The sequence below is a fragment of the Urocitellus parryii genome, chromosome 11 (genome assembly GCF_045843805.1).
Source record: "Urocitellus parryii isolate mUroPar1 chromosome 11, mUroPar1.hap1, whole genome shotgun sequence".
NCBI classification, from domain to species: domain Eukaryota; kingdom Metazoa; phylum Chordata; class Mammalia; order Rodentia; family Sciuridae; genus Urocitellus; species Urocitellus parryii.
Window position 1 is genome coordinate 39,730,661 of NC_135541.1, and position 24,933 is coordinate 39,755,593.

The 24,933-nt window shown below is 43.9% G+C and overlaps 1 protein-coding gene across 3 annotated transcripts in view; it reads right to left on the bottom strand.

Annotated features, from left to right (window-relative positions):
* The window catches only part of Dab1 (DAB adaptor protein 1), a 268,808-nt gene that overhangs the window by 34,679 nt on the left and 209,196 nt on the right, over positions 1-24,933 (bottom strand). For 2 of the 3 annotated variants that reach the window (XM_026382466.2, XM_077791440.1), the window contains exons 4-8: positions 22,792-22,923; positions 22,040-22,159; positions 21,532-21,570; positions 19,902-19,967; positions 12,706-12,765 (exon numbers count right to left, since the gene is read on the bottom strand). In XM_026382466.2, the coding sequence (XP_026238251.1) occupies positions 12,706-12,765; positions 19,902-19,967; positions 21,532-21,570; positions 22,040-22,159; positions 22,792-22,923 (417 nt within the window). The remainder of the gene's footprint in view (positions 1-12,705; positions 12,766-19,901; positions 19,968-21,531; positions 21,571-22,039; positions 22,160-22,791; positions 22,924-24,933) is intronic. The other variant, XM_026382470.2, reaches the window with a different exon arrangement.

Consider the following 24,933-nt stretch of genomic DNA (forward strand, 5'->3'; position numbering starts at 1 on the left):
TGGAACAAAGGGCCAGATCCCATTCAAAGTGGTAATGTGACACAACCCAGTGTGAGTCATGGACTGAGGACAGAGAGGAAGATGAAAGGAATCATTGCTGCCTTTGGCCAGAACCAAAGGAAAGTTGGTGGAAAGACTGATGGATACGTGCTCTTTAAAGTTAGAGACACAGAGCCATATACATATGAGTGACAGACTGTAGCAGATGAGACAGGGCACTAGGTCCTTGTCATTTTGTTACCTGACTGCCTAAAGCTCATCACCTCAGAGGTAGCTTAGATTCCAGGTCTGTGTCACCCCCACATGAGCAAGACCTTCCATCCATACCCCAGTTATCCATTCACACCCATTTCATCCCCACCACCTGTCTGCTCATCTGCACCCACAGTGGCCCTTGCTTGTGCACCTCTTGATCTCTTTGCCCTAAGACTCAATCTTGCCCTTCCTGTATCAAAGGGGCTGATCCCTGTAAATGACAATGCCAACTCACTTCCACTTAGGTTTGGTCAACAGGAGGCAGTGGTTGGAAACTGGATAGTAGGAAGAAGGAAAATGGTGGATTTCTTTTTAGCTCTCTCTAGGCAGTATTTCTGCACTGGCTGAGTCTTCTTGTGGGTTCTTCTAGCAGGCAGCCCCTTGTCATGGCACCAACTTCGCTGGACATCTTCCTCTGTGGCCCCAGTGTCTGTGGGCAGCCCAAACTCTTGGCTCAGCTAATACTACCTCCTGCTTTTGTCCTTCTAACCTAGCGGTGGTAGCCACTTCTATTACTGATCTGAGTTGCTCTCTGTCCCTGTTCTAACTCTACCCTGCTCTCCTGACCCCACTGTAACTAGTCCCCACGTTAAATTTCCCCTATTAAACTACCTGGCAGGCATTCTATTTTCTCGACTCTCCTGATAGTTGCACTTCGATAATTCCATTAGCTTTTTAATGGTCTCCCCACCTGCTAAGCCACCTGCCACAGATCACCAGAATGATATGGAGGTACACACTTCTAATGGTGACACTCTACCACCCCAGAGCAGAGTCTTCCCAGCGGATCCCAGTGGCTCAGCACACTCCAGGCCCTTTTGCTTGTGGGGGCTTCCCTTCTCATCCTCGTCTTCTGCTCCCCCGAGGCATCCTGAGGTCCTGCCTCTCCAGACTGCTCATCTGCCTCTGGCATGGTGAGGCTTTTAATCATTCAGTCCCCATTTCCTGAACAGTGTTCCTCCCTTTCCAGTGACAAATCCCATCCTCTTTCAACATTCTACTTGAACTGAAACTGCTGGGTGAAAACCTCACTGAACTCCTTTAGGCAAAATTTCCTGGCCCTCCACAGTTACAGCAATTGCAATTATTTTCATACGTCTATCATCTTGAGACTGATAAGATTCTTCAGCAGCCAATCTTCCTCATCTTTCTATTCCTAGGTGGAATATTCTCAGCAAATGTTTGCCCAATGGATGGATAAATTTAAAAAAATAGAAATTAAACAACAACAACAATAACAACACAACTGTCTAGCAATTGGAGCTAGGGATCATGAAAGCAACAAAGGTCTGTCACTAGGTATGTGATCTGAAGACAGATAGGAATGGTCATCCACACCTGTCCCAAATGTTCTTTAGAGATTCATGCATTGAGGGGAGGCTAAAAAAGATAACCTCTTTTTAAAATTCCTAATAACTCTAGGACTATAAGAATTCAGGATTCTATCTCAGGACAACTTTTATTAAATATGATTAAAAAGAAGTCCACCTAAGAATCATCAAAAGGGGCAACCTTCTATTTCATTCGTGGGAATACATCGATTCAGACTCCCTTCTCTCACTTTGGTACAACCTCCTCTCGTGTGACATCTATGTTAACTTCGTTGCCATAATTATAATTTCTCTACAATGTGGTGCTTAATGAGGAAGTGAAACTGACAAATGTTCAGACGAGATTTAATCCAATTATGCAACATCTTGATCCAGATTTCAAACTGAAGGAAAAACCAACTGCTGAATTGTGAATGAAAATTTATTTGCCATAAAAGATGGGAGTTGTTGGGGTGGGGGGAAGCAAGGAATAGCTACCGAGAGAGTGTTCCTGCAATTCTTCACGTTAATGGATTGACTCTTCTACATTTGCAGCAGAGAGGCTGAATTAAATCCTGGGCAAGGAAAATCAACCAAATGCTGATTGTTAGGGCACAGGGGCCTCGTAGAGATACACGCAGGGTTTGTGGAGGGTGGGAGGCGGTGCTGGGAAATGAGAATCTCCCTGAGCTTCAGAAGAGGGTGGCTTTTAAGTGATATTTGTTCTTTGGAGCCCACAGATGTCCATTGAACACCAGGAGAAGGAAGCAGAGTGTCAGGCAGAATGAAGGTGCAGGATTGAACTGAACAGGACCCTGGCCATTCGGACTGTGGTGGAATGAGGAGAGGTGCTCACAGCCAAGTCAAGAAAGGCTGGGCCTCAGGAGGAAAATGTGCTGCTTGGTGACAGGGGTAAGTAAGTGATGGGATCTCTTTAAGCCTCAGTTTCTTTATATATCAATCACAATCCTAGGATTGTGAATGCTGAAAAAGAGATAAACTGAATCCAGAGCCCAGGTTGTTCATGGCACATGGCAGATGTTTGATGAATTCTATCTACTTCATTCACAGCTGAATCAGCCTTAGATTCTTCATAGATACCATTAGTGCCAGCATTATAAAACAAAGAAAGGATCCGGATCAGAGGCTGAACATCAAATTCAATCATTAGGATTTTTGTTAGTTTCTCCCAGGGTGGCTCCTTTTCAAGATCTATCAAGCAGATCTGTAGCCCATATTTCAAGCTCTGCAGAAGGAAACCATGAAGGAATACAGTTTTTAGGCACCTACTTTGTGTCCAAAGCTTGCCCAGGGATCTGACTTGATTATGATCCCTGATAAATTGCTTTGCACCCAAAGCACCATCATCACAGGGCAAGTCCGTGATTTAGTCACTACGAGTTTCACAGTGGGTCACCCTAAAATTTTGATGCTAATGAAGAGTGGGATAGGTTTATGGGGTGCCTGACTTGGTAGCTGAGTCCCTAGGTGTGGGATTAGGAGGTAAATATGGATTGACATGGTGGCAGATGGAATGTGAGGGTGGATGGATAATTTTGAGCTCTATGATGGCATCCCCTTCACAACACAGGGTGCCCTGGGAATCTGTTGATCTACCCCCTGAACACTGCTAGACACAGAGCGCTCCCTACTCTGAGTAACCATCCTGGCTTCTGAAAATTAGCTCAGATGGTCTGAAAGTTCTTTCTTGTCTCAAGCCCAGATTTTCTCTCTTGAGCCTCTTGTTTTAATCATAAAACATCCCATAAAATATTAGAGGCAAGTAGGACCAACCTTCCTTAGGTATTTTCTCTTCTAGGGTCTCATGAAAGAAGCCCATCATCCTGTTTGCAGAAATTGCTTCCCTGGAAGCTTTACATTGTCCCGAAAGCCTCCCAGGTGCCCTAGATGTTGGAAGGTGGAGGTCATCATTTCCATTTTGCAGGAAGTTGAAGTGATGGGTCAAGGTCACACCCCAAGTGAGGAAAGAGTTGTGGGGAAGGTGATGTCTGATCCTTCCTTTCAGTTTCTGAATTCATGTTTCATCAAAAGAAATTCGACCATCTAAGTCCTTATTTACCACTATGCCCATCTTTTAGGTCTCTCTCTTTCAAAGGCAAAAAAAAAAAAAAAAGTGGCAGAGATAGAAAAAGTTCTGCTAGAATACGTTGACCGGTTATTACTGATAATCAGAAAGTCTTTTATGCCTAATACAACTACATAAAAGGGTTTTACACTGGGCAATTATATGGTGAAGAATAAAAGATCTTTTTTAGGCATAAGAATATTGCACAGGGGAACAAGGACAGCGAAGAAGAAAAGCACTAGGTATTTCTCATGCGAAATGATGACAATCACACTAAGGTTCAGGTCTGTGCCATTGAAATAGTTGACTGTGAAGGTTAAATTTCTACCAAGTTCAGTGTCACGGGGTGTAATAAAATCTGAAACAGGGTGTTCCGCAGCCTGTGACCGTACCTTCCCACTGTGGTCCCACTGTGGACTGGAATCATGTTTGAAGGCTAACGGATGCAAAAAGCACTAAATAATGAATGCAGTAATATGAGGCTCCACAAATGCCTTCTTCCAGAATGTGCATTTCTGACGGTCACAAAGAGGCCAGGGTTTTTGCCTAGAGAACATATCCAGCATCACTGGGTGGCAAGTCTCAAGATGACCTGTGTTCTCCCCTCTCCTCGAGATGGGAACTAATGATAATGTGACCAGCTCCGAGTGCTGTGGGGCAAAGACAGCAGGCCCAGGAGTCAGGAGACCTCAGCCAGGAGCCTAGAGGGTGCTTTTATTTCCCTTCAGCCTGTTCACATCCTGCTCACCTTGCGAGCTATTGCCTAAGTTATGCTTTCCTTCCTAAAACCTCCCTGTCTCTCCAGCCTCTTAACATTCCCTGTTACCATGCTTTTATGCCTTTGGCTTTCAGAGACCCTGACATAAAAAAATATATATATACCCATGTATTTAAGATTGCAGGAGAGATTATTCCCTGTGCAAAGCTTCCAGATGCATTGACCAGGCAAAGAGATAAAAATGAATATTTCTAGGAGTGAGTGGGATTAATCCTTATCTTGGCTTAGAGTTTCTTGGAAAGGGTGGGGGGGCATAGTATGACCCCAAGAGGCAATCTGCTAGAAGGGGACATCAGAGGTTCACATTAAAATATAGAAGCAGGAAAGGGTTGAGCATCCTAGCTGATGGGCCACAGAGGGTTAAAACTGGGGCAAGGATAAGTGGGCAGAAGAAAGTATGGAATCAGCTTTCCCTCTGTACCTGGGCTTTAGTTAACTGAACCAGCACTTTGCTCCCATCAGTTGATACACTGAGTGTCCAAACCTATTAAGGAATACAATAATTCTAACTGGGTACTGCCCTAAAGTTCTGCGATCCCCTGATCCATCACGGTTCCACGTTACCAAGAGTGCCTTGAACAATAGAAGAGCGACGAGGAGTTGCTGACTGAGATTCTAGGACACAGCTGGAGGATCCTGTGGCCTGCAAGGTGTGCCCACATGCTTTTCTAGGGCAAGGGATTCCCCAACTGAAATCTCAAGGAAAGCAGAAATCCTTAGAAGAGCTATTTCAGAGATTGTGATAGTTCTAAGTGATTCCTGTCATCTAGGAGCTCACAGAGAAGCAGGGAAAAGAGATGGACTAGTGGCCCACATCTATTACATTGAGTTCTCACAGCTGATTCTGCCCCGTGGCTCACTTTGTCCTTAGGAAAAAAAGTCTAAGGTAGGAGCTGGTGTTGGCTTCATTTTACAGATAAGGAAACTGAGATGAACTGAAGTTCCCAAGCTAGGAAATGGTGAAGCTGGGGTCAAGTTGTTCTTATTCCCAAACCCACACTTTCAACCACCAGAAAATACTGCTTCTTGAAAAGCACAGTAAAATGTGGTTACAAGTTCAGAGAGGTATGTTCCCAAAAAAGAGCTTTCCCTAGGGGCTTGAGGGAAGCTAAAGGCAGGGAATAACACTTCAACTGGATCTTGAATGTTGAACCAAGAAAAATTTCCAAAAAGAGCCTTGGAATGTGAGAACGGGATGGAGAGGGTTATGTGGTGCCCGAGGGCCTGAGGTCACTGAGGCTGTGCCCAGGAGAAAAGATTCAAGGGATGAAGGTCATGGAACAGGAGGCCAGGTTACTAAATGGGCTGTCTAGCCGAATAGTGAAATCTCCTTAGATAATGGCCAAACCAGGAAGGCAGCAAAAAATGAAACAACAGAGTCAACAGAGAAAGAGTATATCTCAACACTTGGCTATCATCACTAAGTATTGATTTTACACAGAGACTGCAGGAGGTTGATTCATAATAGACCACACTCCCCACCTCTCCATCCAGTCATGCCTTCTGCAAGGAAACTTTGTGATGATTCTCACCAAGGGGAAGTGGTTCCTCCCCAACCCCTGAATCTGGGACCGATTCATGAATTATTTTGGCCAAAGACTGTGCCAGACATGATGAACCTAGGCTTCCAGAGGCTTTGTGTGCACCTGCTCATGTCCAGGAAATCTTGCCACCACCCTTTGACTATGACAGGGTCCACCCACTAGGGAAAGGAGGAGGCACATCTGGAAGAGAATCCTGTGTTTCATCTGAAGCTATCCTAGAGCACTCTACAGCCAACCCCTAAACATGTGAGCAATCCCAGTGAAGACAGGCAGAGCTACCTACACCGCCCACAGCTGACCATTGACCTGAGAGTTGAGGAATTCAGGGCAAAGCACACTAGAAGATTCACACAACTGACCACTGTGAGCAGTAATAACAAGTGCTGTGGTTTCAATCCACTGAATTTGGGGGTAGCTTGTTTTATATCACTATTATATATGTGCACAGGCACACACACACACACATGCACACACACACACACTCACACCTTTTTCCAACAAGACCCTAACTGAAGTCCCTGAGATGTTTCTGATATTGTATGAAAAAAGAACTTTCAAGTCAAATAAAATCAAGAAAAGTTCAGTTGATAATATATTTTTACACACTCACAATATATTTGTATCATTTATTAATGTACAAATACATATTGTATTCTCAGTATATGTTAATGCATGAAAACTCTAAAAGTCTTCAAGAATTAATGTTTGGATTTGCTTGGAAGCATCTAGCTGGCTGATGCTCCTTGAAACCTCAGTGCGCAGATTTTCCTTTTTACTGCTCGGAACCCAGAGAAACTTCAAGAGCCACCATGAGTAAGTGTGAAGATGGTTTTATCACTTTAATATTTTACAGCTATATAAACTTTTAATTTTTAAAAAGAAAGTCTGTGGCTGAATATAGTCTGGGAAGTGGACTGGGCAATTGATGTGTCTAATTTTGTAGAATCTGAAACAAGGTAAAAGTATGTTGAAATACTATTAAAATCCAGGAATTACACTGGTTTTCAGGTGAGAATCTGGCAAGATCACTGTGCTCAGAGTCCTTTTTCTAATCTTCTTTGGAACATATAAGCGGTTCCAGGGGGTTCTGGATCAGGACACTAGGCTGATGCTTAATTCTGTTGGATTGTTATCCCTACTATTTTTATAACGTCCAGGCTCCTCTTCAGGAAAATTAAAGAACTCCGATGACCTGAACCACTTTCCATAGGGCTCCAGCAGGGAAATGCAAGCCTAGGCAGTGGGGGAAAAATAACCCCCCAAAATAGCTCTGCCAAACAAGCAAAATGTTTTGGCTTGCCTGATGCAGTGCTCCCGATGTGGGAGGAGAGAGATGGCAGGTGTGTGCGCGTGAGCATTCACATGCGTGTGTTTAGAAGGCCATCTGTCAGCCTGGTGATCCAGCTAGGCACAAAAACAACACACATTTATGGCAGCTGAAGGCAGAACAGGGCAGATCTGTTGAACACACAGTGCAGGAAGGGTGGGGCCAGGCCTTTGGCCCCAGAATGAACAAGAACTGAATTGTCTGACCATAGGTGAGCTTTAGATCTAAAGGTACTCCTTTATTCCTTCATTCCTCACAGTGGTTCATTCATTCATTCACTCACTCATTTACTTCCTAAGCAGCTACTCTGTGACAATGCTCTCTAGTAATAAGTCATAATGAATGTGGCACTGTTACGGCTTGAATGTGAGGTGTCCCCCAAAAGCTCATGCCTGAGACAATGCAAGAAGGTTCAGAGAAGAAATGATTGGGTTGTGAGAGACTTAACCCAATCAGTGAAATATCCCCTGAAGGGATAAACCGAATGGTAACTGAAGGCAAGTAGGGTGTGGCTGGAGGAGGTGGGTATTGGGGGGCATGGCTTTGGAGTATGTATTTGAATCTGGCAGGTGGAGTCTCTCTCTCTCTGCTGCCTGATAATTACATGAGCTGCTTCCCTCCACCACAGTCTTCCACCATGATGTTCTGCCTCAACTCAAGCCCTGAGGGATGGAGCTTCTGCCTATAGATTAAGACCCTCTGAAACTGTGAGCCCTTAAATAAACTTTTCCTCCTCTGCAGTTGTTTTGGTTGGGTCTTTTAGTCACGGCAGTGAAAAAACTGATAAGGACAGACATGATTTCTGTCCTCAATGGACTCATGATGCAGGAGGGATGAAGTGAAGGGGACCGACCAAATCTCAGTAAGTAATTCAATGCAACAACATTTATTAAATATCTGTTAGTCGTTAAAGCATACTGAGTGATTGCAGAACTCAATGAATTGGTTTTCCCCTCACCATTCTATAGGTGAGAAGACTGAAGCATAATAGAGCAAAGGACTCACTGGAGGTGCCATAGCTGGTCAGGAAGCCGGGATTTAACTCAGATCTGCCTCAAAGAATGTGTTACCACCTCAGTCCTCAAAGGCTAATTCATAAGGTTCAGGCCGTGTGCCATCTGCTGAGATGACAGAACTGCAGGAAATGTGAATTTAGCCAAAGCTTTTGGGGAAAGCAAAGTGCAGTGGTTTCCATGGATACATTAAGAGAAAATGATGGTCCATTGTGATTGTTGCAAAGAGAGGTATAGGGGTACCCCAGAAAGACTGATGACCTGTCGTGGGGAAGGAAGGCTTCCCAGCAGAGGTGTGCATTCACCTGGAGCAGCTGACAGGCCAGCTCCCTGAGAACTGTCTGCTGGAGCATGGTTTGTCCTAGCAATATGTAGAAATGTTCCCAATCGAGTTCACATCCAAAAATGTTTCCTCTAACCTTCCAAACAAAGGTAAAGGGTGAGTATTTCTTTCTTTTAACAGATGATGACAGAGGATCAGAGATGCAGAATGCTACTTAGACAGCCCCAGTAAATGGTCCTGGAGATAGTCATGCCCACATGTGGCTCTGAAGAGTAGACATCATCTTTTGGCACTGGTGGGTGATTTCCCCCATGAGAGCTGCAGGCTGACCCAATCATGAGCTCTCTGTAGACCTGGATCCAAGGGAGGAGACACCAGGTGGAAGTTAGAGCCCCAGCTAAGGCAGTTTCCCTTCTTGTGGGGAACTTGCAGAAGGCGTTAGCTCTCTGGGAGATGCTTAGCATGTGGGTTGGGTCATCCCTGGCGTAGTTGTCTTCCTGGCTAAGGGGAAGGTGACAAAGGGTTAGACAGTGAGATCATGGCAGGGGTTTTCTGGGCACCGAGTTGCTCTAGACAATGAGTGCTCATCAGAGAGGCAAGGGGAAAGCTAGAGGGCAGCAAGGTCCCAAGGGAGGGAGGGACTCGGCGGGGACTTGGAGGGCTGCTGGGAAGTTGGGTGAGTGGGACTGACTTTCCAACACACATACTGTTTTCTCATCAAGTTAGGTTCAATTACCCCTTTTGGTAAGTGAGGATCCTGGGATGCAAAGATAAGAAAATGTACCAAAATCCCACAGGAAATAAGAGGGGAGCTCACATTCAACAGGTCCCACCTGTCTCTATGCTACAGCCTGAGCTTTTACCTCCTGCCTCTGTTAGGCTTTTAGGGATGAAGCCTATGGAAAATAGCTGTGGAAAGTTGTCATCATATTAGAGGAGATGGAGATTCTGTGGAGAGAGCAAGTGAGGGCCATTGGAGGTGGCTCACGCAGCCCAGAAACATCCCAAGCAAACTTCTTGTACCTTTAGTTAAGTGCAGTTTTTGGAGTCAGAAATATGGGTGATTCCCTTCAAAAGAAAGGACCAGAGATTTTTCATAAATGCTTTCTACAAAATAAGTCATCCATCGATTAATTAAATATTCCATAATTGCAGGGTGCCTGGCCTCCACCCACCGGGGCTTACTTCTGGTGATGCAGGTCCCCAGGAAGTTCATGTGGGTGACAGGGAAGAAGAGGAGCCACTGTGGGAGGAATGACAGGTCTGGGAGGCACAGGGCAGGGGTGATTAGCTGATGCTGCTCAGAGCAGAAGTCCAAAAAGCTCTGGAGAACACAGAGCTTGCAGCCCATGTTGGATGAGGCCTGTAGGGTACAGATCAGGTGTGACTCCCCAGAAAATGAGGGTTCAGCAGGGCTAGGGGACTTGGGACAGCCTGCATCTGTAAGGACATGGAGCTTGGACTTTGGTTTTTTTGAAAGCACAAAGATGATAGGTCTGAATGGTTAATAAATTCACAAAAACTAAGGCGGCAAATGGAGCACATTTCCTCATGCACCTAAACCTGTCAGGGGCACAGACTGAATGGGAGGGAGATGGGCAATAAGGGCAGGAGGAAACAGAAACACAGAGAGCAGGGGTGCTCAGGGACAGGGGCCTAAGAAGATTGGAAGGCTGTGAGCAACACCCCATGGACCAGAGTCCCTCGACTCAGGTGGGTGCCTTGCAAAAAGGGACAAAGGTGCCCGGAGGGTGAGCAGAAAGACTCCTGGTTCACAGAGGCAGAGTTTCAGGTTTGGAAGGGATGCCAAGGGTGCCTCCTGCCCTTCCATTCATTCAATGTTGGAACTCCTGTCCAAAACATGGTCTTCAGCTCTGCTTGCTTCGGTCCAGGGATGGGGACCTTGCCCTCTCAGGTGCCAGCATGCCCCCCCTGGGATAGCTCTGCTTGTCAGGAAAGCCACCTGAACTTTCAGCTACGATTGGCTTTCTTGTTCTGCCACCCACTGCTTCTAGTTCCATGATATGGCCTCCACAGTGCAGGATGGCCCTCTGCCACGCTGTGACCCCTGGGAGTCCCGTTCCATGTTCTGTGGTTTCTTTTCTCCAGGCTGTACATTTTGTGGTTTGTGGAGAACAGGCTGTCACCTGCTTTCAGTTACTCCTTGGTGTACAGAACAGCAGTTTTCAGGCTATAACTAACCCTGAGTTATTTCATTTTATAATGAGCTACTCCTTTTATGAGCTACTCCATTTTGGGTTTAAGTGCTGAAGTAGAACGGCTCTACACCTTATTTGTACAAGTAAAAAACCACCATCTGCCTAGCACAACCATAAGGCACAAACTGAGAAATTAATTGTGCCAATAAAAATGACCACCTGTGAAATTAATGACTTAATCAAAAGCACATGGATATGCAGGGGTGTATCAAACTCATAACAGAAAAACCAGACCCATGAGCTTATTGAACACACCAGACCACCAAATGAAGCAAACCCCTCACTGGAGGTCCATCTGAGATTGGCTACAACAGCACCCCGACCCCATCACCCAGTCACTGATCATGAGCCTTGCCCAGGAAAATCACTACAGTGACAAACTTTCCCATCTTTGTCCTTGGGTTTCAGCACAGCGCAGTTTCTCCTGTCCATGATGACAACAGTACATGGCCACTCCAAGATGACCCTCTCAGAGACTGATGTCCATCTGGAGCTTGGCCTAGAATAAGTTCCTGTGCTTTGACAGCTCTGTGCCCTGAATAAGTTCTTCAGCCTGGTTCATAATTTTATGTGACTACCTTCAGTGACTTTTGACATTCCTATCTGCTCTCTGCCAACGCTTTCAGGTCAGCCACCTGAATACCTGCAGCTCCCTTGCCCCTTTCTTAGCCTTTCTGTAACACATGTAACATGTGATGTGTGTTGAGTGTTACAGATATCAGCAGTTACAGTTGGAATAAAAGAACTGGTGATTGCCTGGCTTATTAGGTGACCCGTGAGTACTTACTGCTACTGCTGAAAGTGGTGTAGCCTGTGGATTTGTTGCTATTCAATAAGTTCTGACATTGTGGAAAGACACAAACATGTTTGTCTATGTTAACAACATAGATTGCTCATGACAGGGTCCTGAGTTGCTCCTAATGAAATGGGATTTCAGATCCCCTAATTAACCTTATCTTGAAACATGAGGGTTTGCATTTATTTCTCTCATAGCAGGAGATACAGAACTCATAACAATGCTCTAGATACAATCATTTTAGCTTCACAGAAGCTCTGTTAGGGTAAGAGCTGGGATTCTTAAGTATGTGTGAGATGAGGGAGATGTATAGTGATGAAATACCCTAATTGTCTTTTTTTTTTTAATATAGATTGTGGCAAAATCACAAGTACCCCTACTGAAAAACCTTCATTGGCTCCTTAGTGCTGCCTGAATCACTATAGAGGTTACCTTCTGAGTGGCAGTTTGAGGTTCTAAATATAAATTCTAGAAGTAGCAGTGGATTTAGATATTGAAGATCTGGGGGTTTTCCTTCCTGGCTCAGGTTCCCAGGAGTCCCAAAGGGTTGAGATACACAGGACACCACTGTCCTTAACGTGGTGTGCCTCCTGGGTTCTCTGCAAATCCTGCTACACATGACACATGACCTTTTCCAACAATGTCTTGCTCACAACTGGACCCTTACATACCCCAAAGGCCCTGCCAACCCTTCTCCTATTATAGTCCTTCCGAAACTTCACCACTTTCAAGTTGGAATGGGCAAGTCTCCTCAATCAATCAATCATCAATCAATGACACTGTCCTCTATCTTGACCAAGTATAGTAAAGCCTTGTCTGGAGTCAAGGAGCAACTGAAACCCTGAGTTCCTTGGGCAGGGTGGCTTGCATGGTTTGAACCACTCCCATACACACAGGACCAGGTCTTATCCAGACTCACCCCCATCCCCTTCACCCCTCCCATTCCTGCCTCATGCCTTTTTCCCCAGGCCCCACGGAGGAGTTGGCAGCAAAGCCACCTGGGCTGCCATACTCATTCCAGAAGAAGAGCGCCCTCCACAGGCCGCAGGCACAGTGTGGGTACCAATCCAGCAACAGAGGGAAGATGTACTTACACTTACAGGTTGACTTTTTGGCACATCATAAACACCTTCCTTCTTTTGGCTGGTGGGAACCTATAGAAAAATCAAATTCAACATAATCAAAACACTCTGGTATTCCTTTTTTCACAGAACAAAGCAGCCAGATTTCAACTGCAAGCTGGCTAAGTATGTGTGAGATGGCCCCAACCCCAAGGGACTAGCTGTGAAAGCATCAAGCCAGGCTCTTCCCCAAGGAAAACCAGCTGGAGGGAAGGGGGTCAGGAAGGAGTGCTGGCAGGGCAGCTCTGCTCTGGGGCTTCCCACAGAATTATAGAACTGGAAGCCGCAGGACGTCAGGAAAAAATAATCCTCATTTCACTAAAGACAAAAACTAGGCCCAGGGAGGTGACATAATTTGCCTGAAGTGATTAAAAACAGTTTGTAGCTGAGTTTACACGGTTCAATGCTATGACTAAGATCCAGGCTGTAAAAATACTGTTGATACCAGGATCCTAGCACAGATAGAGCTTCTTTGGGGATCATGTACAAACCATCTGATAATCACCGAAGGCTTCATTCAGGAAAAGGCCACACATGGCACAGAAAGCCTGGCTCTAGGATCCTGAAGATCCTGATGGCTTTTAACATTTGCCTATATCTTCCTCCCTCCCTCCCTTGCTCATCCATCTGGTCTTCATGGGCCACATGTATTAAGCATATTACCCTGAGCAGGTCCTTTAGTTCCTCTGAGTTCACTGTTTTCAAATGGGCTCTATCAGCTCTGCCTCATGCTCAGGTTATTGTAAGGATCAAATGAGAAAATGGCTCTTTGATAAATAAAAACTATTAGGCACCATGACACTGTAATGTGTTAGCATGACCATTTCTTTTGCACTCATACATTCTGTATGTATGAGCATATTTTATGACATTAACAATAATGCATCCAATACTTTTCCAATCCAGGACTTTGAATGGATACATTCCAGGTTGGAAGCCACCATTAGCTGTTTCTTCCCCAGCAACTGCCAGAGCTTAGCCCACGCCTCCCCTTCAGGGACCAAGCAGCAGTGGATTTCTAATGGTTTGATTGTGTGTCTTTTTTAACCAGGCTGGGGCTCATCAAGAGCAGCCTTGTAGTCTCATCCCCAATAGGCACTCTGTAAGCATCAGCTGTGTCAATATACCAGAGGAACGTGGGGGAGAGTGAAGAAAGGAAAGGTATTTGTGAGGCACAGACCTGTTAACCATACTCATGTAAGAGAACATGAGCTTATACTTTCCAGTTCCTTGGTCATTTTCATTCTCGTTTAACTTAAAATTCTTATAATAGGCCCAAGAAATTGGTCTTATCATCTCTCTTTAAAATTATAGAAAGTGAGGCTTAGAGATGTTAGGGATTTTGCCTAAAGCTTCAAAGCCTGGTGGGGTTCAAACTCAAACCCAGCCCTTGCTAAGACCTTTCCTTCTTTCCTTCTTCCCTTCCTCCCTTCCTTCCTTCCTCCCTCCCTCCCTTTTTTTTTCTTTCTTTTTTTTTCCTGGTGCCAGGGATTGAACCCAGGGGCACTTATATCTGAGCCACATCCACAGCCCTTATTTATTTTGAGACAGGGTTTTCCATTAAGCTGCTGAGGTTGGCTTTGAACTCGAAATTCTCCTGTCTCAGCCTCCTGAGCTTCTGGGATTGCAGGCATGAGTTATCATGTCTGGCAAGACCTCAATAGTATGCACTAACATAGCCTGGGCACTTTTTGTGTGCTGGGCACTGTTCTAAGCATTTGTGTTTTACACACATTCTCAAGGAAAGCGCTGGTCAAGTCTATCAGGACTCCAACTGTCCTGGTGATGCAGAAGAGGAAAACGAGGTTGAGAGAGAATACAGTGGTCACTGTCAGAGGAAGCCAGGAGCTGGAGCCTGGGGAGTTTACTTTTGCTTACTGCAGTATACAGTGTGTGTGTGTGTGTGTGTGTGTGTGTGTGTGCGCGCGCGCGCGCGTGTGTGTGTGTGTATGCAGAGGGGCTACTTCAGGGGCATCTTCTTTGATATCACATCCTAAGTTCCCAGAGGTTCATGTGCATTCTTGCAGAAAACAGAACTGTTGAGTGAGCGCGGCTGTGAGGAAGATACCCTTCCAGAGGCACTTTTGCTAACCTCAGTTTGCAGGGAGCCAACAAAGAATGTAATTTTTGTTTTTTCTCCCAATAACTGGGCTCCATTGAAAAGGAATCCTCTCAGAATATCTATGGAGTCCTTGCAAATGAGGGCCAATAAATTACCAGCCCTCACTTTTGTTTTCACTAGCTCACCCTTTACTGAGCAAAATGAACAGTATTCTGTTCCCCGTAATTCACTGCTCACTACGGGCACTTAGCACAGTTGAACCGCGGCTTGCCTCTCAATTATCCCTGCAAATGGAGAAGAAGCCATGCGATGGATAAACCCAAACTGTGCATAATTGAAAAAGCTTTCCTACTTGGCTCTCCCATGGGTGAGATATCAATCTGCCTGTTTGTCCTTTAAGATTTATCTCAGCTGGGACATCTCAGAAGACTTTCCTGCCCTCCCTAGGCCTGGTTTGCAGCTCTGTTCTGTACTTTTGTAAGCTCAGGTGCATCCTCTCATTAAAAAAATAAGAGCTACCAAGAATCTGTTATGTATCATGTGCTGTGCCTTTCCTGGGAGAAGGACGGTGAACAAGACGGATGTGAGCCTTGATTTGATTTAGTGAAGGTCCTTGTCTTATTTGGGGAGATGGAACAGTTATCAGTCTACTAATGTAGAGTGAATGTAAAATATGCTTCATCTTTTCCAGGGAAGTTACTATATCACACTGCAACTGTTCCTGGTTCTGTGATCCCACAACTCTGTTAGCTGCTCAGGGCAGGGTGGATACTTTATTTTCCTTGTATTCCTATCTGCAAATATCGGCTAAACAAAGAACCATCTAATTATTCAGAATGGATTGCATGGGTGCCGAGGTCTGTGGTCCTGGCTCTCATCTCTATGTGTGTGGTCCATTCTATCTATACAGACCACCGTGGTACCAAAATGTGGCAGAAGGGACAAATTGATCTGGTTTCTAATCCTGTCTGTGTTACAGGCTATTCGACTCAGATCACTTCTCTCTCTGAACCTTTGTGTTTCCTTATCTGGTTCTCAAGAGCATCTAAGCTTTATCAATTAACCCCTTTAGGATAGAAACCATGCTGTGGTCACTATTTCTTCCTCAGGGGCTTGGCACATGCTAGGTGCCCATAAATACTATTCTGAATGAAGGAGTTCATTGATGTTAAATTACTCTAAAAACTACATATTGAGTACTGTACACAGAGGATACTTTTATTTCTGCAATGTGTTCATTAATAAGCATGGAGAGGCAGTTCAACATGCATTGGGTGACATAGGACCAGAGCCTGACCATTTTAAAATGATGAAACTTGACACATGTTTAGTGATTAACAATGATTTCTGAATAAATGAACTTGAAAAATTCATTGATCTCAAATTATAAGGAGGAAGATCTTGCTTATGTAGGCAGTTTGCTAAGGTACTCAAGAACAGGTACTTAGAATTGGAGATCCTGATCTTGGTGGAATGGTTTTTCTTAGGTTGAAAATGACAGTCATGGTAGCTGTTCTTCCTATCTCATGGAGTCAGTGGAAGAGCTGAAATTAAGAGGTGTAAAGGGTGCTATGTATAATAAAAAACATTTTTAATTTCAATTAAATGTATAGAATCTTAAATGACCAAATATAATGTTATTTCTATCAACCGCTCTGTTTATCACGAGCTCTGGATCACTGTAAAAACAACTGGTTAATTTTCCTGAGGCCCATAGAAGCAAAAGACAATTATAATTACTAATATGGTTGGGAAGATAAGACTCCTGATCTTTGGAAAGAGGTCACATTTACCCCAGAACCTCACCCTTCCTCCTGTTGCATACAAATAGCAAAGTCAAGAGAAGGAGCTGTTCTGCTAGGCTTTCTGACAAGAGAAGGTGAGCATATAAGTTCTACTGCACTTAATACATCATCATAAGACATCATCAACAGCATCTGGTATTGACAACCCTGGGAAATGAAGGAAGCATCGCTTACATGGGGGCTACTGTGGACCCAGGGCTCATCTCTACATCATTTCTGAAAGCAGAGAATGCATTATCCCTATTTTATAGCCCAGGAAATTGAGATACAAAAATTATGTACTTCACTCAAGGTCACAAAACAGGTAAAGGGGATGAGGTCCCAGGCCTGTTTGCTTTATTTCAGAAGACTGGGAAGGAAATAAAACCTAAGATCACTGCCAGCCATGCTTGAAGTAGAACAAACACTGCAAAGGACTCAGGAGGAATAGCCGTGCGCCCTTGCAAACGCTTAAGAAAAAAAGAATGAGGCTCCTAATAGCTGCAACTTAAGAGCCCAGCTTATCTCTTGTTAAGTGCATTGGGTTCAGGCAGACTGGCAGTGCAAGAGAAGAAAATGACCAGGGGCCTTTCCAATAGATGGGGATAAAATATTCATTCCCTTAAATGGTGCTTTTCTGTTAATGATGGACAGATGGGAGATCAGAGGCCAGAGCTGCTAAGACAAGTGTGATTTTTAGATAGTGACTTGAAGCATGCACAGAATCCAAGTATGGAACTCAGAATCAGGGAATTTCTGAGCTGAAAAGAGCCCCAGCATTTATTTATTTACAGAGGTCAGAGAGATCTGCCTCTAGGGATTCAACCTCTCACTAACTCTGTGACCTAGCAGGTCCCTTATCTCTGTCAACTTCACTTCCTTTGTAAGGTCAGGAAATGTCCCCATTTAAGCCACAGGGGGTGTTATGAAAGCTAATAAGATGCTGCATATAAACCCCATTCAGAGAGCCAGCTCACTGTTCATACACATGAGTACCCCATTTCTAAGAGTCCTGCTGCCCTGTTAAGTAAACTAAGATGCATCCCCCAACATCAGTGTACTATGGTGAGGTGTTAGTTGCAAAGGGAAAAAAAGGGCTTTCCCCTAGAGATTGAGCCTTACATGCTCATTTTCCAGATGAGTAAACTGAGATCCAGAGAGGGAAAGGAACTTGGCAAGTTGAGTCAGTGGCTGAGCTGACATGTGTACCAAGACCCTGAAGTCACACAACCAGACCCACGTTCTGTGACCAGGTGGGGGCCTCTTCCTTAACATTCTACACTTGGGGTTAGAATGGCTTGCTTTATTTTCATGCGTCCATGTGAGTCTGGGAGAAATCATTCCCCTGCTTTGTAATTGGGGAAACTTAGTCTCTGAGAGGGCAAATATCTCCCCCACTGTCACATATCAAAGATAGTGACAGAGCCAGGACTGCACTGCAGCTCTGTACCACCCTAATCCAGATTTTTCCAGCACACTAGGATAATCTTCTCTCCTAGCACTTGCCGGGCCAGGCTCTCGGAGACTCCCCAAACAGAGCCAAGACTGGATTCAGAGACCTACTGCAAGCCAGACAAGGTGGTGCATGCCTGTAATCAAAGTGGTGTGGGAGGCTGATGCAGAAGGATAGTGAGTTCAAAGCCAGCTTCAGCACCTTGGTGAGGCTTGAGGCAACTTAGTGAGAATTGTCTCAAAATAAAAAATAAAACTGGGCTGGGGATGAGGCTCAGTGGTTAAGTGCCTCTGGGTTCAATACCTGGTACCAAAATAAAAAAGAAAGAAAGAAAGAAACCTACTGCAAAGCCTGCTTTATTTTGAAGGTGCTCTCTCTTCCTGGGATGACTAGCTAATGACTCCTTTGGCCTCACATTCAGACACTGCAAGGTTGCACAGTACTTTAAAATATGACACTGGGGACAATTGCCGCTTTTCTTTTTAAAGAGAGAAACTTTATAAATTATGACTTTAAACAAAACCTCAAAGCATAACCTCACACTTGAACAGAATCCAGATGAACCCAGTGGAAAGAAACAGATTATTATTCCACAAGGCTTGTTTAAACAGAGCGGTTGGTAGAAATAACATTATATTTGGTCATTTAGGATTCTACACATTTGATTGAAATTGAAAATATGTTTTACTTTTATTATGCAAGTAATACACGCCCAAGGCAGAATAGCAGACCACACAACTAAGTAAGTTAAGGAAATTAAAATCAGTGATTAAATACATTAAATTTTTCCCTCTCCCATAGTATTTATGTTTTAAATTAGGACTAAAATTCTAATTAGTGAAAAATTGCAGACCGCCGTATTTATTTGACGTGCTGCTGTGCGGGTGTTGCAATTACTCAAATAGCAGCTTTGAGGGAAAGCGTGGGAGAAGCCTGAGCTCTGTCTCTGCGCATGCCTGGCTTCAGATCTTGGCTGTGAGTAGTTGAATAACTGGGAGGAAGCGGCTCAGCTTTTCTGAGCCTCAGTTTCTCCCCCTGAAAATGAGATTAAAATACCTGCTCTGTGGCATATTCTTGAGAATTCAATGAGTTTAAAAAAGTGTTTGGCATTCTCCACAGAGCAAATATTTGAGAATATTAATTTTCCCTTCCTTCAGGGGGGATAAAACTGTTAGCTGGACCTTCTTTTATTTGGTTAGTACTCCATGTGTTGTTTTCAGATAGTAATTTTGAACCTACTGCTTATTGTTGGTACTGGAGTTAGCTTTTTAACGATATCTGATGAGGAGCTGGGCGAGGCTGTGCAAACCTGTAATCCTAGCAGCTCGGGAGACTGAGGCAGGAGGATCTCGAGTTCAAAGCCAGCCTCAGCAACTTAGTGAGTCCCTAAGCAACTCAGAGAGACTCTGTCTCTAGATAAAAATACAAAATAGGGCTGGGGATGTGGCTCAGTGGTCAAGTTCCCCTTAGTTAAATCTCTAGTAGCCTGCCTCCCAAGTCAAATAAGAATAGATTTTTTTTTTTAAAAAAGATATTTGATGAGGGCTTTCTTTTGAGAAGTGAAGAAACCTCTTACTATATGATGAGGACAATCTGCCCACTTTAATACAATGAAATGTTGCATTTTGCTTCAATTAAAAAATGGTTATGACTGTTCAATATTAAAACACTGTACCCAACTGTCCATTCAACGTTTCAAAAACAAGGCATGAAAACCGCTGGTAAATTGCTGGGGAACTAGAAGTCAATTCATTCAAAGGTATTTCAACAGGTCTGGAATGACCAAGAGACCCCTAGGCTCTCACTGAGACCCCTCAGTGCTTCATGCATTTCCTAGTGGTGCAATGGTAAGAGGCAAACAATCTGATACCTGGTAAATGTTTTCTTCTGTTTCGGGATCACGGATTGGCTCGTGTCCAGCCTCAAACACAATGTACTATTACAGGAGCCGCCAGAGAGGAAAGGTCAGAGGTGAAAAAGAAAGAGGAAAAAAAAAGCATTTGGAATTCAACATACAAATCACAGTAAGCATTCAAGAAACAGGCACAAGAGAAAACACCTTGAAGAAACATTTTGGGTTACTGAAATAAAATGGTCTTGTGCATTCTGGACTTTTAAAAGGAAAACCGTGCAGATCTGTTGATCAGTCCTTCAGCAATGATAGCTCTAGGCCCCTGAAGATGCAACCTCTTTGTTCAATGGCATTGGACTCAGTATTAGCTGAATACACTGGCACTGCTATCTAATGGGAATGCCTAAGACCCTGACTTTGCAAATCTTGTTATGGTTGAGTCGCCTTCCACTGCTCACTGGACACCCAAGGTCTTTGGTCAAACTCTGAAGAGCTCAAAAGCTCCAGACTCCCTTGTCTTATAGATATCACCATGTTCTACATTCTCCGTTTTAGACACTGAACATTAATTTTTTTTCCATGCACATGTTTTAGATTCTAAAGGACCAGGACATTTCAAAGAGAATCCTCTTCTTCATTCTTTGTAAACAGAGGCTAAAGCTCACATTATAAACAACTCCTCTCCTCAGCAGTTAAAAGCCAGGGCATGTGATGAAGTGCCCCTTTAACTTTTGCTTGTCATATATATATATACTAGGAACCTTTTCTGACTCAAGTTATCAGTATTATTTTACTTTATCATAGCAGTACCAGCTTTCTGTGTGAAAATATGCATTAATATACCAAGCATAGGCAATATGCACCTACATCACACCTCTGTATCCCCGTTAGAAATGCAAATTGGAGTTTCTTTATGTTTCAAAAGTCAGTTTTTTTTTTTAATCTTCTTTCTCGATTTAGGAACAAACTTAATGGAGGAAGAAGCCACCTATTCCCTTTTTTACTGCAACGCTGTTTGCATAGAGCTCAGACATGAACCCAAGAGAGGTCATCTCTACCCACCCCTGGGCTGCAGACCATGAAGAGGGTGCAGAGGAAGCTCCAGGCAGAGACGTCTCTGGCATCTCTCTCGCTGTCCTCACGACAGCCCCTGTGACATGAGCAAGGTGATCAGAGGCCCAGGCTGCCCCACTGGGGGGTCAGAAACACTTCTCTTCATAATTGCTACAATTCATAAACCATTCTCTGGGTTGGTGCTCAAATGTCACCCAAACATCAGTCCCCCTCTCTAATTCTCAACTCAGAGAACTACCTCATTATTCATTTTCTCTCTAAAGCACTTAGAATATTCAACAGATTCTTAAAAACATTCAGCTTTGGGATCAAACTCTTACAGATTGTGGAGGGAGCTGAGGCAGGGGGAAGAGGGAGGAGCGTATCTCCAAATCCCATGTTCCTGGGGCTGGCCAAACTTCTGCTAGGATTTATGGAAATTTCCTCCTGGAGGGGCTGGCAGCCCTTGCCCTCAGAAATAATCTTGGTCCCTCTCCAGGTTCGACAGTCAGTGCATTCAAGTTTCTGACAAAGTGGGTGCACCACAGGCAAAGCCCCTGTAGAACCTAAAACTCCGACTCGTAGCAGAATTTACCTGGTACACAGGATCTTCAACATCCTCTTCCAAAATTGTCTATCACAGTGAGGGGAAGGAGGGCAAAAAGCAGAGGGCATAAAGAAAAAGACGTGAGATTGTATTCAGAAATTACAGGACAGCAGAGAAACCAGCTCTGGGTAGGATATACTGGTGGATCATTAATGTAGAAAACACAGAGAAAACGGCAGAACTCCAAAGCCCCCTCCCCACCCCACCCCACCCACTTCTTTAACAACAAATAGTAAAAGCAACTGTGGGTCTTTTGTCCTCTTCCCCTGAAATCCTCCTCTGGATTAAAGATTTCACTTTCTCTAACACATCTTGAGTTTCAGAGAATAAGGGATCATTTCTAACGGCTGGCATTGGGTGACTGTAATTTACGCAGGAACCTTTCATCTTTGTTTATTTCTGCTTGGCAGCAGCAGAAGGCCTGGCTGTCAGTTTTCACTTCAGTTTATTTTAAGCCCCAATCTTCTCCAGCATCAGGACAAACTCATAGGTGTACCTGGTACACGGCTTGCTCACACTGCTTATCTTTTTGTGCCTTCTTTTCCAATTCTTCTCTTTGCTTCAATTCGTAAATGAGTTGAAAGAGATCTCTCAAGTCCAGAATAACAGGTTCAGCCTGGAGTGAAAGTGGTAAGCGCGTTAACAAGGGATCCATACTGAGCTGCAAGCCACCAATTTTTGTTTTTGTGGCTACGACCCGCAGCGCTTCATTTTTCTATTAAACTGAAAGCATTCCATTTTTAATTAATTCTACCTTGTTTATATTGGTTTAGCAAATTGCATATAGGCTAAAGTTCATTTCTTCAGCTCATTATATTTGCAAATTCATAATAATCATAAGCATAAAAGGCACTGCTTTTATTTATTAGTGAATTCGAATATAATAAAATTAGGGCAGACCTTATGCAAAACAGTTATTTGTTTTCTCTTATTTTCTTTATAAAATAGGCTATGAACACAAGCAAGCTTACTTATATGCATGCCTCTACCTAGCTTAATCAGAAAGGAAAATAATTAGTCATTAGGAAATACCCATTAGGAAAAAAATAAAATAAAATTACTGAATGGGTATGAGTTAGAGTTCTTGCTCCAAGGCTATTCTTCTAGGTGGGCATCTGAGGATCAGCTTCTGGTGGTGACTCATCACTTGGTCACACAGCAGAGTAGATTTTAGAAAAGCAACAGGGTGGATGCTGTGGTCCCCCAGAGCTGCCAAGAAGGACACTGGGCTGGGACAGGAATACTTACCGCCTGGGCTGTTTTTATGGCCACAAATCTGTGATTCCCTTCCTTCCCACAAACGTATCCAAAGGCCCGGTGGTCTGTGATGTCCTTTGCGATGTAGGAAATTTCATGAACAGCATGATGATGCTGAAGGGCCTATCAGAAACAAAACAAAGATCACATTTCAGGGAAATTTCCCTTCAAGTTGTTGATTGGTAAGAGAGGCCCTTCAGCTAGGTGTGAGCAGGCCCAGAGGGCTTTGGAAAAGCTGTGTGGTCCAGACAGAAGGAAAAAGACCTGTCTATCCTTGGGCGATGGAGGTCCTCCTCCATGGTCTCAATGTTGTGACCAGAGAGAGAAGCAGGAATGTGCATGTGCTGAATGAGCATTGGTGGGGATGATGTCACCCTGTCTAATTCAGTGGCTATGCTTCTGCTGAGCTGTCTTTGCAATGCAGCCCAGTCAGACCTTCAGTTTGGTGGTTAACGCTTGCAAACCTTGGCTTCTGCATGGTGTGGCAGAGGATGTACCTGAATGATCCCGGGGGTACCATTAATATTCATAGCTGTAGCTTTGCATGGCTACGACACTTTCCTGGATGTTGGTGATATACTGTTGAGGAGTAGATTTTTTTTTTTCTTTATCTAAAGTCACCATTTGGGATAGAGGTAGGGTTGTGTATAGGTTGATCTTTGCAAATTTCTTTTACCTACCTACCCAAGTCCTCATTCTCTTTCAATGGCCACTTGAAATGGTACCACCTCTCTATGAAAGATCCCTAAACAAGGTGAGCCTTCTCTCCCCAGCGGATAACTCCCTCCCTCTCTTGTGTTTCCACAGAACTTCAGGGAGGCTGAAACTCTTGATGGATTCCTCATACAGGAACCCCTGGGTTTCCTGCTTTTCTGGGTCATCTTGCTCTGATATGTCTACTTGACTCCTTGTCTGTCTGTCCCAGCAGACTCTGTCTTCCTGGTATCTGTCATGCTAGTAACCATAGCTGTGGAACTAAAGTAAACTGGGATTGACGATCAATAATTTGAAATTCTTTTGAAATTGACCTTCCTGACTTTATTACTTGAGCCTCAACAAACAATGTTCACCATCCTGTTAGGTGATGGTAATCTTTATGGTTATTTTCCTAGATTAAATCTTTTAGAGCAATCTTTATTAAATAGTACCATATAAAAGCTTAGAGATGCTTTTGGAGGCTTGTAGCATGGTAAAGCCCCTATGAAGGGGCTTTTAATTATATTGGATATCAAGATGCTTGAATGCTCACTACGGTGTGGACACAAAGCACTGACTCTCCCTCTCTGGACCTGAGTTTATTCCTTGAGCAAATGAGAAGTGTACATCACATCAAAGGCTCCTACCCCCAAGCTCTTGATCAACAGGGCTTATTAAAGGCAATAAAAAGAAGCCCCAAGCAAATTTCAGAAACTCAAAAGGATGAACAGAAATTTATAATGATTCCTAATAAGGCTACAGATTTCTTTGTGCATGCAAATAAAAACAAGCGTATCTGGAATTATATCTCCTTATTGTTGGTTATATTTCTTAGCTCAAGTTTGCAAAATTATAGTTTAAATAGTCAAAGTAGGAAAATTAATGCTTTAAATGCAGTTTTCTGGGGAACAAAATCTTTCCCATTACTGAATTCTAGAAGGGAGGGAGAAATGTAACCCTAAGGAAGTTAGTTATGAAAACACTGGGAACCACCAGAGGAGACAGGAAAGATTCTGTAGGGTCCTGTTTCATCTCCCCATATCCTTTAAGCTATTAGGAGCTCCTTCCTTAAAGCCAGCTTCTGGGTGTAGGGATTCTGCCTTTCTTGATGGTCAACTCCTTAGATTTAGACCACAGACCTTCCCAAATGTCTATTCCCCCATACATTGCAATCTTAGTGGGCTTCGGACCACATGGGCCATCTGCTGTAGCAGAAATGCCTGCCTTTGCCTTAACTGTCCAGGTCCTGAATGTTTTTCACCTCACCCAGAACTCTTTAGAACTCTTTGCTTGACTTCATATGTAGTGGCACCCCTTTCTCCACAGAAAATCTTAACTAAGCTTCTCCAGAAATCTTCACCATAATCGATTTTAGGACTATCAGCAAAAAAGTCTCTACAAAAGAGTTCAATGTAGGTAAACTTACTCTTTCCCTGT